This window comes from Opisthorchis viverrini (genome assembly GCF_000715545.1).
Source record: "Opisthorchis viverrini unplaced genomic scaffold opera_v5_12, whole genome shotgun sequence".
Lineage (NCBI taxonomy): Eukaryota > Metazoa > Platyhelminthes > Trematoda > Opisthorchiida > Opisthorchiidae > Opisthorchis > Opisthorchis viverrini.
This window is the reverse complement of record NW_008751668.1, coordinates 1,117,002-1,131,059: the sequence shown is the minus strand read 5'-3', so window position 1 is coordinate 1,131,059 and position 14,058 is coordinate 1,117,002. Positions and strand designations below refer to the sequence as shown.

The 14,058-nt window shown below is 42.9% G+C and overlaps 1 protein-coding gene across 1 annotated transcript; it reads left to right on the top strand.

Annotated features, from left to right (window-relative positions):
• Positions 1-349: 349 nt before the first annotated feature.
• Positions 350-13,401, top strand: T265_01126 (hypothetical protein; the record flags this gene model as incomplete). Its single annotated transcript, XM_009165087.1, has 8 exons — positions 350-1,000; positions 4,005-4,401; positions 6,967-7,265; positions 7,520-7,783; positions 8,381-8,474; positions 10,179-10,352; positions 10,793-11,038; positions 13,153-13,401. 6 exons carry the CDS (start codon positions 4,022-4,024, stop codon positions 11,028-11,030), a joined length of 1,449 nt encoding a protein of 482 aa, XP_009163351.1.
• Between the last annotated feature and the right edge of the window lie 657 nt (positions 13,402-14,058).

Here is a 14,058-nt window from a genome sequence, read left to right as displayed (position 1 = left end):
CTGTTCGGTTGGTATTCTCAATTCGGCTTGACTTGTATGTTTGGGTACCGTCGTTCCAGGTCGTACTGGTCACAGAAACACCGAATGTAGGCAATGTAGTATCGAACAGCTCACAAAAACCGCAAAATTGTATCATCATGATTCCTGAAATCATGCCAACCTCATCGACTGTGTTCAGGTAAATGGGTACTGGACCTACATGAAGTCTGGGTTCTAAAAAAAACTGAGACCATGCCAAATCTCAGAATTGTGCAATCGACATTTTGTTCATTTTGCGTGCAGGCACTGGTGTTGTGTTTTACCCTGCTTGCACGATATGAACCTTATGGAATTTTTCCGTTTTCGTTGACAGAAACTCTTATTCTTGGATCTTCAACATTTTCCGTTTCCATCCCCTGCATCAATCAACATCGATGGGAATTTCCAAGTTTAATGTGACGCTAGATAATGGTTTTGTAAAAGAGAGCGAAACGGAGAATAATTTGTCATGTCATGCTAAAGCAATCCTGGAAAACCTTTTGTCGGTGACCAAAGGAGATATGGCTCAGGTAATGCAGGCCCAGTCATGATGTTTAACCAAGTTTTTCTGTTCTACAGACTGCTAAGTTATTGGACGCAATATTGAACGAAACCCAAACAAAAATTAAGAAACTGACTGAGGAGGAGAATATTTCCGATTCCGAATTTTTCGAAAAGCTTTCACAGTTGAGGAAAAACCACAAAGAAACTTTGGAGATTGTGGAACATTTGTACTTTGGATCGGAAACGCCCGTAGACAAGACAGATAAGCAAAAAGAAGGAGTAACACATAATCCGGAAAAACTAATATCCAATGATCAGGAAGGGGTGTCAGAGGATAATGAGCCATCCAGCTATCCACCATTGACCGTAGAAAACTTGTGGGATGGTGCTGCGAAAAATCCCATATCTGAGTTCCGATTATATTCTCCATTGAAATATTCAGACGATAGTCGTCCAAATGTCCGAAGCATATCTGTTGGTAAGTGTTTCCCCATTCGGGATTAGTCCACACACAGAATTACTGCTTCTAGGGTAGTCGAGGTGTTTAGTTTATTATTAGTTTTTAGATTCAAATGCAACCAAATCCCCTTATTTGCTATAAGAAACTTGTTGGCCATCATAGGCATGGTTTGGCCGGGGACTGCGGCAGTGTTGCCTCCTATGAACAGCTACGTAGCTCATCTACCCAAATAATTAATGGAAGAAATTGTGGCGGCTATTTCCACAGTACGACAAGTATGCGGTTCTTACACCTGATAATGATGATGTTGGCATAGTTTGTGCCATGGAATAAAATGCAGGTACTCCAGTCAAATGCGCCATCCCGAAGAAGTATGCATTTTATCGTGAAGGTGGACAACAAACAGCCGAGAGTTTCAGCTAGAAGCGTAAGGTGGGACAGTAAGCAAGGATCGATATGTCTTTTATTGTACATATATATATATATACATATATATTATGTCCAATTAGTTTTTGGTGTATGGTCCCTCTTAGTGACTTGCGTAGTCATTATGTTTAGTCTGCTCGAAAAGGGACTCGACTCTTGCTTCTGTTGCAGTCCATCAGAATTGCCATCTTCAAATATTCGAAGAAGTCCGTTTTTGTCACTGCTGTGGTGCAAACTTGAAGAAAAGTATTAGCATCCCACAACAGGAGACCGTATCCACACTTTGATCCATTTTTGCGGTTTTTCTGAACGTCGGGGTTTCGTAGTTCAAGGAAGTATACGTCTAATTAATTCGAACAAAAGTGAAACTCATATTCGGCGTACCGGCGCTGGGGCGGAACTGCTTGAAAGATAACGATGTCGCTACGAATTTGATGGACCCCGCCAATATACACAAAAATTAACAAGGGTTTTGCACATGGGTTGCTAAGGTCTGCTCTTATTCCGGATTTCAGCCTCCTATCTAGCTGATAGAGTGCCAATACTGATGCTTATATTGTGAGTTTTTAAATATCTAGGAAATTCTTTGATTCCATGTTTAGAAGGTTGTTTCTATTCTGTGGTACGGCTGGTTGGATTCAAACCCATCATTTCCTGTACGTCAAATAACTTGTTAGGAGGGATTGGCCGTTCTAAAAGCATTACAAACCTCAAAAGGTAAAGTACATCATTGCAGGCCATCATACTTTGACCATAATATGCGTTACACCAACATATATTTAGCCAACAATGCAACAATACAGACTGATTTTCCTATGTTGTAATGACAGTTCAGATAACGACCATGGATATGTTCCCGTTTTTGTGCAAAAATTAGGGAAATTCTCTTCCAGTTATATGGAGGTGTCACATGGAGGTGACGTGTGACTAAAAGTTAGAAAGAAAGAGCAAGAAGTAGTTGGCTGTTTGAATCTGCCCGCTAGAGGTAACCAGGAAGCACTCTCATTCAGCGTCTTGCGCGATGTTGTCTAGATTTAGTAAAATAACCCTTCAGTCAGATGAAAGTTTTGTTGTGTCGAAATGCTAGTAGCTCGGTTGTTGGTCAGGTCCCTGTTGATATGTTTGTTGAGCTCGACAGTTTATATGCACACATTTTGTCACCAGACCTAATCAGTGCGCCGCCGAACGGGTTCGTTGTTTAAACTAGGTAACATCGTTGGTACACCGTGATTTGGTGAGTGATGAGGGGACATGTTGCAGCGTTGATATGAGGTGTGAATAAATGCCAGTGGACCACAATTTAGAATGCATGGTGGACCCATATATCTTTATAATTCCAAATGTAACTGCGCATTGCAATCATAATTTGGTTTAGTGCGACTGTGTACGGAGAAAGGCTATTTTCACCTCAGTTACTTCCACTCTCGGATTGCAGTAGCTTACGGATTACAGTTAGCAGTCCAATCAGCGAACAGAATTGGCCAAATGCATTCTAAGTGACGAATTCTATAAAAAAAACTTCGTCATGGGGTTCAGCGTTGTATAAATAGACTTTTTAGAATTCCGAATGTAAAGTGTTTTGATTACAGATCAGCAGTTTCTCGAGTTCCTCCTCCTCCAGTTACTTACCAGTAAGGGATAGAGCGGATGCACACACGCTCTTGTCGCGTGAAACGGTTGACTCGGCCCGCTGGACCAGACGACTGATGCGACAGCGTATTCGAATTCGAAGGAGCGGGGTTCAGATCGATTAGGACTAAGGTGGTTGATAGTAAATTGAAGGTGAATGGGTATCAGACAGTCGGACGTATTTTCGAAAGGCCGTCGTTACACAGAAAACGTGTCCGCCATACGAGACATGTCAGAACTGTGAAAGATACCGGCTTTCGCTAGTGTCAGAATGGCAAGTAAAGTCGTTACAGCGTTACCTGGAGAGCCTAGCCGTCCTCCGTGGTTTCATTTTGTACCGTGGACACCAATAACCGAAGCCCTCTTGTCCAGAGAACTACCAGAGGGGCTGTCTCACCAGAATACATTGGTGCTAATTGGATAGGAGCAGGAGACATGTGGGACTTTTGTAGTTGTTTACTTAGGTTCGCTTCATAAGGGGGCTTTGCATATATGGCTGGCCTCTTCTGAACCTGTTTATGCTCCCCTCCGCCTTAGTGTTCGGCCAAATAATTTAACAGAGGGGTTTAATTTAGTCTAACTCTGTGCATAGTGCCCATTACCGGTGTAGGATGCAGACATTATTCTTTAGTTCGACAAGAAGACCTCACCGGTGACACAGAATTGATTACGACTTGAGTATATTGGTGCTCAAAGCGATGACCATATCGGTCTATTTCCAGCTAGTCACTGAGGCGATCAAACTTGACATGATGCATGGGTGGCTTGAAATTATGGTACCCAAAGTGAACACATCATGATTTTGATGTCAAGGAATAATGTATGCGTGGAGACTCCATGCAAAGGTCTTGTATTTTCGTTACTGTTTTTTGGTCAAAATTAAAAAAAAGTTGTTATGTAATCTAAAATTTGAGTATAAACTTATGAATATCTTTCAATTCATCCCTCAATATTCAACATTTTGTAGAGAAACCTGGCGAGTGTATGAACAGAGGGGATGCGCAATTTCGCGAATCTACATCATCCGAATGGAGACATCACGTTACAATCCCTAAGCCGTTCAACATGTCGAAAAGAGAGGAATTAAAAAAGCCAGAGGCTTGTACATCATGCACCTCTTTCCGACTTCAAGACGAGAAACAGAAAGTTGAGTGTCCTTCCAGAGAAGGGGAAAGCGGTGGGGCTGGACGATTCCGTGCACAACCCATTCCGGCCCATGTGTATCTGCCGCGATATGAACAAATTACGGAGGAGAATGCCAGGCGGCGTGAAGCGGTTAAAGCGTACAGTCAGGAGATACTGAAGCAGACAGAAAAGCCTTTCAGCTTTACACTGAGAGAAAAATTCAGAAACGACCGTTCTGCGTACGTTTTTAACGTAGTCTTGATTGTTATGTAGAAACCGAGTCGTAGGCACGAGCGCCACAGAACGCAAAAACGTGCAAGTGTAAAATGTTGCTGGGTTATTCAAGATCGGACAGCACCAGAGTGTTTGAGCACCAGAACTCTAAGTCATATGTTTGTGCTCGAAATTCATAGTTAGCGCCTTACCGTAATATGTATAAAAGTTAATCAATTAGTCTTGCTCCAATCAACCAACCAACCAATCCAGCAATCAATCAATCAACCAATCGATCAATTGATCGGAAGTGTTCAGACTAGAAACTGAAAGCATTGATAAGAATGTGCTTCAGGTTACAACTGCGATGATGTTCAAAATATAGATTGGATTTTCCTGATCGGGTGTATTTACGTTATCGCGCTTCACCTTTATAGAGCTCGTCAGACAGACGTACTCTCTGAATTTCCACTAGTCTTGCATAGTGTTTGGACACCGATTTGTTTGATTGGAGCTAAACTTAATTCTTTATAATGTATATGTTCTCTCCGCTGATGTCAGGGGTGTTCAAATTTTGATATAACCTTGCCACAACAAACTTATAGTATTGTTTTCTATCTGGTCAGAATCCTGAAATATCAAATTAAGTTTACACTTGTCTGTCCATTGAAAATTATTAGCTCTAAAGTCCAGCCCAGCTGAATTCAAAAATTCCCAGCGTATTTCAAACATCAGGTGTCCACAGATATCCACGGGCATCCTTTTATCCAGGGTAGACATTATGTTTAGGCCCAAAATCTCACAAGTTCGATGGCATACAAATTCAGGCTTTGAAGTAAATATTGCACTCTACCTAGTAAGATTCTCTGGGAGAAACTACTACCAACTTAAACATTATCCCGTGGTCTTGGTAACTTGTTTGAAACCACTCCTCTCCTATCAGCCAATAAGTGTACCTTTGGAACAAATTCTTCATAAAAAGCCATGGGGTAAAAGTTTTGCATATACCCTTGGGCCAATCAGCTGATATACTAGTCATCTGAAGGTAAGATTCTTGCGTCAGGTTATTGAAAGTTAAAAAAGTTGAAAAAGAGTGAACGTCATGAATGCATTTTTCCTTTTCTGTGGAGATCATCTTTCCGATAAGATTACTTGAAATTGAGCCTGTTTCGCTGTTTGTATCAAGCATCAAATTGACCAATTTCGGTAGGCCTTTTGTGGAAGCCTTTTCAGATGGCGCGACCTAAATGAAATTCTTGGAAAGATGCCGCTTCAGCTAATGGATATTCGTGAGCGAGTGCTCATTTAATATCCTGCAGTCTTATGCTTGGCCCCCTTTGAGGAGCCTTTTACCAACATGTGATCAAAGTTAAACCAGTATGGTGTGTTGTATTGAAGTACCCATTAAGGCACCAACTGCGAGTTCTCACCTCCTGATACTGGTCTTCGCCGAGGTGGTATATACACCTTCGAGGACGTAAGAACGCAGTGCGAAAATTTGCCCAGAATACGCACCAGGACTTATTCTTCAGGGCTCACTATCTTGTGGAGTGCGGAAATTATTTTGTAGATGAGAGCTCATTCGCAGTCCAAAGCAAATCACTTTTTGATGATCAAAGGAAAGCTTTTTTCCGAAAAGTTCGATGGACGCCATACAGTCTGGTCCAGTGGTTAATCAGAAGGGAACAGTTTTGATCCCTACCCTCATTTAATCTTCCTGAAAAGGTGCAGGAGCTCCAGACTGGCCAGATTTATTCGACAGAGATTCGGCTCTACCAGTTTCAACTCAAAATTGACTCATTTATCGGTCTCGTCATCTCCACACATGGCAGTCCTCCACTGCCTCTTGAACGGACTGTGTAAACACGATGTGACATTTGAAGTTTGACCTTCATGGATGAGGACAAGAGCACGATTGGGGTTATGTATCTTATATCTTGGTTTCGAAACGTTGCAAGCACATCTGTAATAATGTGGGTGGGTAGTCGTGTAGTGAACCTGTTTGTACGGAGTTTCGGGGTATTTTGCCTGTTATAGCTCAGAGTAACTAAACAGTGTTGCCATAACGCCGTGTGGATATGGTAGGTAGCTTTCCTCTTTTAGGGAAGTAGTTGCCAACGTGTTAAAATGTGAGGTGCGAAAAAGTGCAAATAACCACGTTGGAAGTATTCTTTGAACCAAACGCGTCTCTGTTGAGATATTTAAGGCAGTGTGTGTAAGGTAGGAACTTTTAACATAAATATCTTATTGACGATGTTAGTGACAAAATAGGCGGCGTTCGTTAAAACGGTGGTATTTCAACAGCTCTAGGATAGGTGTTCCGTTGTATTGTTGTCAAAGGCACAGGTTTATGTCTTATTGGTCGATTGTGTGATAGCACATTTCCAACAAGGACTGCCTTTCGGTGATTAACGTGGGTCCCCTCCTACAAGCAGGGTTACTTTGTTTTGTTTTTTCCGAGAGACCAAGTCGTGAAATAACAGACGTATTCGGAAGGATTCAGATAAGAAGAATCCCGGTGCTGCAACACCAAGTGGAAATTCATTTCTATCGGTGTGGGTTCAAAGTGGTTTCGCTTGTTAAAATTTTAGAAGCGCATCTGAGACTATGAAATTTGACAAGGAGGGAAATCAGCTCCGGTGTCAGTCTGCTCGGAAACCTGAGCGCGAGGGAGGTCGGACTGCTGAGCCCAAGGGCCGTGGGCATGTGCCCCAAGGACGTAGCAGTAAGGTTGAGGATGACAAACTTTTGCGTGAAATCAAGCGACACCTTCGAGCGGAACGCCTTCTTCAATCTGCTGCCCTGCCCCCTGGCATGGAAGAGCGTCAAATTCGTTCCCAACTTCGAAGAGCTGAACGCATGGCACGGGCGCATGAGCGAGGATTTCCCAGTAAGTTGAATTTTTAGTTATACATGTACTACCATATAAAAGTTGTGAACAACTATTTTGTGCATCACAAAGCATGTTTCTTGCAAGATTTCATCACTTTCTTGGGGTCATTATCGTTGAAAAAGTTCAAAAACTCAGCCGTCCACGTTTCCATCTCGCTAAAAATTGGTTCTATCCACTGCCTGTGCGTCTCGTTCCTAACACAAGTAATTTTGGGAGTTTAACTTGTCTTGGTTACTTTTGCGTCCTTTCAGTGAGTGAAGCTGACCAAAGGAAACCGTTCAAGGCAAGACCGGCTCCCGACTTCAAAAAAGTGCACTGGGAGAGTGAGAAGGCTCTGCGCAAAATCTGGCAACCTCCACCAGATCCGACTTGTCCAAAACCATTTAAATTGCGCACCACTGAACGGAGATCAAGCTTCAGTGGAAGGCACACAACTCAGGACTTGGAGCGCGGTGTCTCTTCTATACCAGAGGATTCTTTCCATGTGAAAAAAGAAGACCCATGCATTCGAAAACGTAAGTGAGAGTTTCCTGGTGAATCAGAAATACTACTCCTTGTTTACTACAGGCTAATGAAATGTGAGCAACACATCTTACGGAGATGTGGGAAATGATGAACTACGTTTGAACCGTAATTATGGTTTTGAAACAAGTTATCAGTGGTTTCGCATCCCGGAAAGCAATATTATTGAAACCACATGGCTCATGGTGGACTTAGTTCTCGATAAAGTCATTCGCCACGAGGACTGATAGTTTGCAGCTATACCGTATCTTTAGACTCTTCTGGCGTTGGGCTCTAATCATGTCAGAATTAAACCTTAAGTTGCATGAATTCATGTGTTATGGTGTGAAGTTTCTATTGGTACTAGACACTTGCCCACTACTGAGTATATCTGCTTTATCCCCGTATCTCCGACTAAAGAAAATCCGGTGGATGTTACATACAGAATGTAGACATATATGCAACCCCTGGAGACAGAAATTTTCTGATCTGCTTATAGGAATGAGCTGATTTTTCTTCTTAGGTGGTAAAATTTTAACGAGAATTCTATGAAATTCTAACGGTAGTGGTGATCTGGTCAAATGTGTTGATTTCCTATTTGCCTTATTTAGGCGCATCTTCTGAGTCCCGATATCTGCAGCACGCATTCGACATGCCTCTACCAGCAAAATCCCACGGCACGATGCTACGAGAAAACCATATACGGTGAGTTGTTAGAGACGGGCGGCACATGGAACTTAGTATGTGTGTGTGTAGTGCATTCAGACGTTAGAGTGAAGGTTTACCTTCAAACTAACTTCGCCTGAGTAGTCCCCTTCATGTCCCGGTGCACTTACTCTGTTAAGTCTACATCATAGTCAGTGCTTTCCAGAGTTCTGTTTCGCGAATGAAATTAATTATAGAGGAAGTAGTATCACCAAGATTGACGATTCCGCAATTCTGTCTTACGGAAGGTATCACTGCACTACTGGCCTTAATCTTCGGATGGAGCCTTTTCTATCTCACCACACCATACTTGGTTAATTCACATTTCCTTGTAGAGGCTGCGATTGTTATCTCTCGAAAGAATCACGTAGAACTGATTGCTTCTGCATGTTCCTTTGTCTCAAGAGGGGAGCGCGCTCGAAGTACCTGCCAAAGATAGCCTAGTCTTAGAGCGGTCTCTCTGAAGCACTACGAAGTCACTTGAGTTTAGTCACTCTGTCACTTAGTTGGACCATCATAGGTCGACAATGTACGGTTTCACTGTCCCATTCCACATTCACCGCAAGACAAAGCAGAATGTGCTGCTTCAAGCTCTTGTGGTGAACCGACTTCTACCTTGCGAACCGGAAAGCTCTCCAGTTTGATCACAAGCATCAATTTTCAAAAGCAGTGTGGAATTTTACGCCTGAATGTTCGGCCGATGACGTACACCACACCTTTACTTGGATACATTAGACGTGAGAAACACCTCGTCAGTTTGGTCAGCAAGACGCGACTTCCCTACATGTCATGTCTACACAATACGGATAAAGCTAAAATTAACTGTGGGTTATCGAACTCATGATGGGGCGCGATGGCCCAAGTGGTTGGAGCGCGAACTTACTGACAGGAAGGTCCGTGGTTCGAACCCGACCTCTGCCTCTCCACTTCCCCTGTCTAGGCTTGGGCAACCTGGCAGTATCTCAGCCCTCGCGCAACCTTCGGGTGGCATGGCAGTTAGGCACCGAAAGGATGCTACAGCTGAACGATTTTTTGGACTCATGATGTACTCACGTACGTCGGAGCGGGTTCTTCTTGTCAACTTTCGCCACTGGCAGGCTAGCCCAGCCTACTGGATTTCCCGGAATCACAGTAAATTTTATCGAGGAGTTTTTATTCAGTAATAACTATGAACCAAACCACCATGTTGCTACCAACGAAATTGTTATAATTTTACTAACAGAATATTTGCAACTAGGCTTTCATTTCTCTGCTGCCCGGTCCTCTTGTTTCATAATACAAAGGTAAACAGCTGTGAATTGCTTCCACAAAGCTTACCATCTGGTTGTTCTCACGTTTTGCTGCCCAAGGTCAGTCCCAGCGTAACCGTTCGTTCTTTTGCCAACTGATGCAGACCTTTTCGCATATCAACAGAATATTTTATTGGTAATATGAGAAGATTTGGGAATCTTTGTAGAGATTTCGTCCTGTGAGTGAAGCCAATCTATGCTGAACGGCCGAGAAGCACTGCACAGCTGTTTCTCCCTCATTTGGAATATTTTATCCTCCAACAACCTTGATAGCTTTGGACTGGTCTGATTTACTACACTTCACTTTGCTTCGCTTATTTCGGTTACCTTCCCAAAGCCTGTAAGTCGACGATAGGGCTCTTGCATATTTCAGTCGCAGATCGAATGTTTTTCCATTTTCCGCCCACTATTACAGCCGATCTATTGAGAAAATGAGGTTTCAAACGGAGAAAGAAAAGGAGGCCGAACTGGTTACTCGAACAAGGCAAAAGGAGATATCCAAGGCAATTTCTGAGTCACTCGACGATCGCGTTCTACAACCAACAAAGGTTATAGATGCAATGACAGAGCAAAGAAAACAGACCCTCATGTGAGTAGTGTTCAGTGGAAATATACGATTATCGTGGTTTTCATTTTGAGAGATTTTTATGCGATGTATACATTACGGACTGCTTGAGTGGGCCGTTGTTTTCATTTATTGCTGCCTGCCTCTGAGCCTAAGCATGCAACCTCCAGTCATGGATAACTTTCTCAAATCTGTTTCATTCATAAGCCGCTTGAACAGTAGTGGCCAGTCAGTACCAAACCAGAAACTACCAATGTTCTGGTGTTGGTGCTGCTTCTAGAAATACCTAGGTTTTGTTTCTCTACCTGACTCCGTAACATGAAGTCATTTCACCCTGAGATGTTTTCCCCATCAAGAAATGTTGAGTAGTTGGGAAGTAATAATAGTACATGTCTAGTGAGATATTTATTTAACTGGTTCATTGGAGTACAGGGTAACAGCCTCATCCAACTTTCCTTACTCAGACATCAGGATGCTGACTACCAACGAGAACTAGAAGAAATGAGAAAACGCGTGGCATCGAAACCTCTGCTCATCACAAGACAATCACAGGAAGTGGCAAGAAAACGTGCGGAGGCCAAGTTCAACTCTGCTCTTAGACGCGCTGGCATCGACCCACAGGATATAAACGATACATTTTGTGACAGACCTTCATCTTTCGGCGTTTCTGCTCGCCATCAGAATTACGGGGAACTCTATTGAAGAGAAAAGTCAGTGTCATATTTGAGGGCCTTAGCACTAGAAATCTGGCTAGCTTTTTTGCTAGAACTGTCACTATTCCTTAGCTTAGAGAGGCTCTTCTTCGGTTTTACAGCATTGTGTTCAATCAGAGTCTGTTTAGTTTGAAACACAGCGCACAAAAGCCATACACTAAATTTGCAGGGAGCTGATATTGATCGCTGAAGGAAGTTGCTCGTCGTCACTGTACGGGTGAGATCCAGACAACCGAGCACCCCCTACTTACACGGCCCTTCATCAACAGCGTACACGAAGATTTTACAAAGACGAAGCCTGGTGCTAACTAAGGTTTTCTCCAGTATACGTCCATCAGCGAACTACACCGAACAAAACACGGTTTTTTATTTCCAGCCACGTAGAATCTGTAACGACAACGGAGTCTGCAGCAGAGGATGAAAGAGATTCAAAAGATTAGTTATCCTATATTTTGTTCCATTTTCCAATTGTCTCAGGTTATACCGGAAACATCCAGCCCATTTGAATCTGCAGGAGTGATTTTCACTTCTAAAATATGTACGGAGGAAACCACTTTCGTTATAACGGAACATATCCCTCTTGGTCTCAAGGTCATCCGTTCACTAACAAAGGCTCAACCCATATTTCACTTATTTAGGAGCAGCATAGGTTAGAAATCTATTGCCCCATTAACTTGGAATCATCGAGCCCGTAACCTCCTAGTTAGTGGCTTGAAAACTTATTCGTCTGACCACGAGTGGTTGATCATCACTGTGGTAAGCTCACACAAACGTAGGATAAAGTTCCGGTCATCCTTTGGTCACATGAACCAGATCAAGTGATCGCAGTGTGGGCTTGCTCCTCTGGCGATGATTCCCAGATGATAATCTCACTGATCTTGCGAAATTATTCTTTTTCTGAACTACTTATTGATTGATGGTAATGCGAGTAAGTCCCGCCAAGATTTCGTCCCAAAAGCCAGTCAGTGCGTGAGCAGATGATGTGCTTTCCGTGACTAAAGGACGAGCCGGGCTAAATCCTGTCTAACTAGGAGCTTATCACAATGCCCAGCACAATGATCACAATGATCACAACATCACAATGATCAGATGCTCCTGGCCGAACGGTTAATTGTTCAGCCTAACAGCCGAGAGATTGCGGGTTTCAGGCACTCTGATGGCACTACTGATGATTCCTAATAAGGATAAAACAGCTGAACAGCACTTGTCAGATTTTCAGCTTATCATACGAAGCTTTAATTTAAACTCTCGATTCTTTTTACACTACCAGAATGGAACGATAATCGGAGTGACTTGCACCAAGCTATTCCTGGGTCTATTAAATTATGTGTGTAGGTGTGCATTGGTGATTCTCTGACACCCGTTTATCTTGGTGTTTATTGTCTGTGATGATCATTTGATGGCAAGCACCCATGTTAATGTTCCAGTTGTACGATTTATCGGATAAGATGACTTCGGGAGTTGTCCAACCGTGTTCTGTCTCATGACGTGTTCGTCGCTTATATTGAACTCATTGTTTATTTGACCACAGATTTCCGGCTCAGGACTAGCTATTGTTCATGCAGACGGCTGTTTCTTCATTTTCCTGTCGGATGGCCACGTTTATACCATGGAATGAGGTAATCAACTCCAGATCTGCTATGTGGTGGAAGGGCACCGTTGAGGTTACCACGCCTCGCATGCATAGTAGCGGTTGTAATGTGTGCTGCCCTTACACCAGGGGCGAGATGGCTCAGTGGTTAGAGAGCCAATTTGCTGGCCGGAAGGTACGTGGTTCGAACCCGACCTCTGCCTCTCGACTTCTATCTGGGTTTGGGCAACCTGGCAGCATCCCAGCCTTCGTGTTTCCTTCTGGTCGCACGACAGTTAGGCACCAAAAGGGTGTTACAGTTAAGCTATTTCCGTTTAAGTCGACATCAACGGTTTACGCGTTACACAACATTCGGTTCTGTGAAAATTATTTGCACCGTACCAACCTTGCTTATGCTTCTTGTAGTTAGATTACTTTTAAAAAACCGATCCTTACAGATTTCCAGTGACGGACTTAGAGAGACTATCATCAGAAGATTGCTAGAAGTTTCTAAAGCGTACTCTCTTCCTCTTCATTTTAGCCGATCTCCAAATCACGTCTACCGGTAATGCTGAGGCCAGCTGCCACTTATCAATTGTGATTCCAAAGCTGTTCTTGTACTGATCATCGCAATGCCAGTGGCTAAATCGCGTGGTGGTCACAGGGGTAATTTATGTGTGTCATACGTACCAGTAAAACGGATAAAATCGACATGGTTTAGACAACCGTGTGTAAATTTCCCAACTACCCCTCTTTTCATGCATCATGTGAAAATAACAAGCAGGAGGCCGTAGTACTTTTGAAAAGTAAGCAGAGGTTTCCGCTGTGGAATTGTCTGATTGCATGCATACTCGTTCGTTCTTGTTTTCAAAGGAAGGAAGGACAGGGATTACCAATCTCGCTTCGAAACGATAAAGCCACAGAAAGTTATTTGAAGTTCCTAATGTACGTATAAATTGATAGACACATGCAGATAAAGGAAGGTGTATTTTGTGGGTAGACAAAAAACTAATTAGACGTGATATCTCGTGTAAGCGTTGATTGACGTATCCGAACATTTTTATCAGTGTTGACTTCTCGGATTGTTTTCATCGGAATAGTCACTGGTTCTCAGTGAGGACCTGATATCTACAAAATAGTGGGTATGGAACTCAGCCGGGTGGTGTACAGAACTACGACAGTACCCAAGGGAGACGATTTCCTCCAAAAAGAGTAGCTCTATTCCGGTCTTGTGGAATCTGGTACAGACCCTAACAATGATCTTTCAAATCTTGTCCGAGACAGATTCTATTTGCCTAAAAAAAGACCGGCACGAGAGATGCAAAACTGGGTTTCTTTTCTGATCCCTGCATTGTAAATGTTTTATTGAAGGATGTATGAAGACATTAATCTTTCTTCAGCATGTACACAGTCCGAAAAAGAGAGCGTTTTGATGAATGAGTCAATA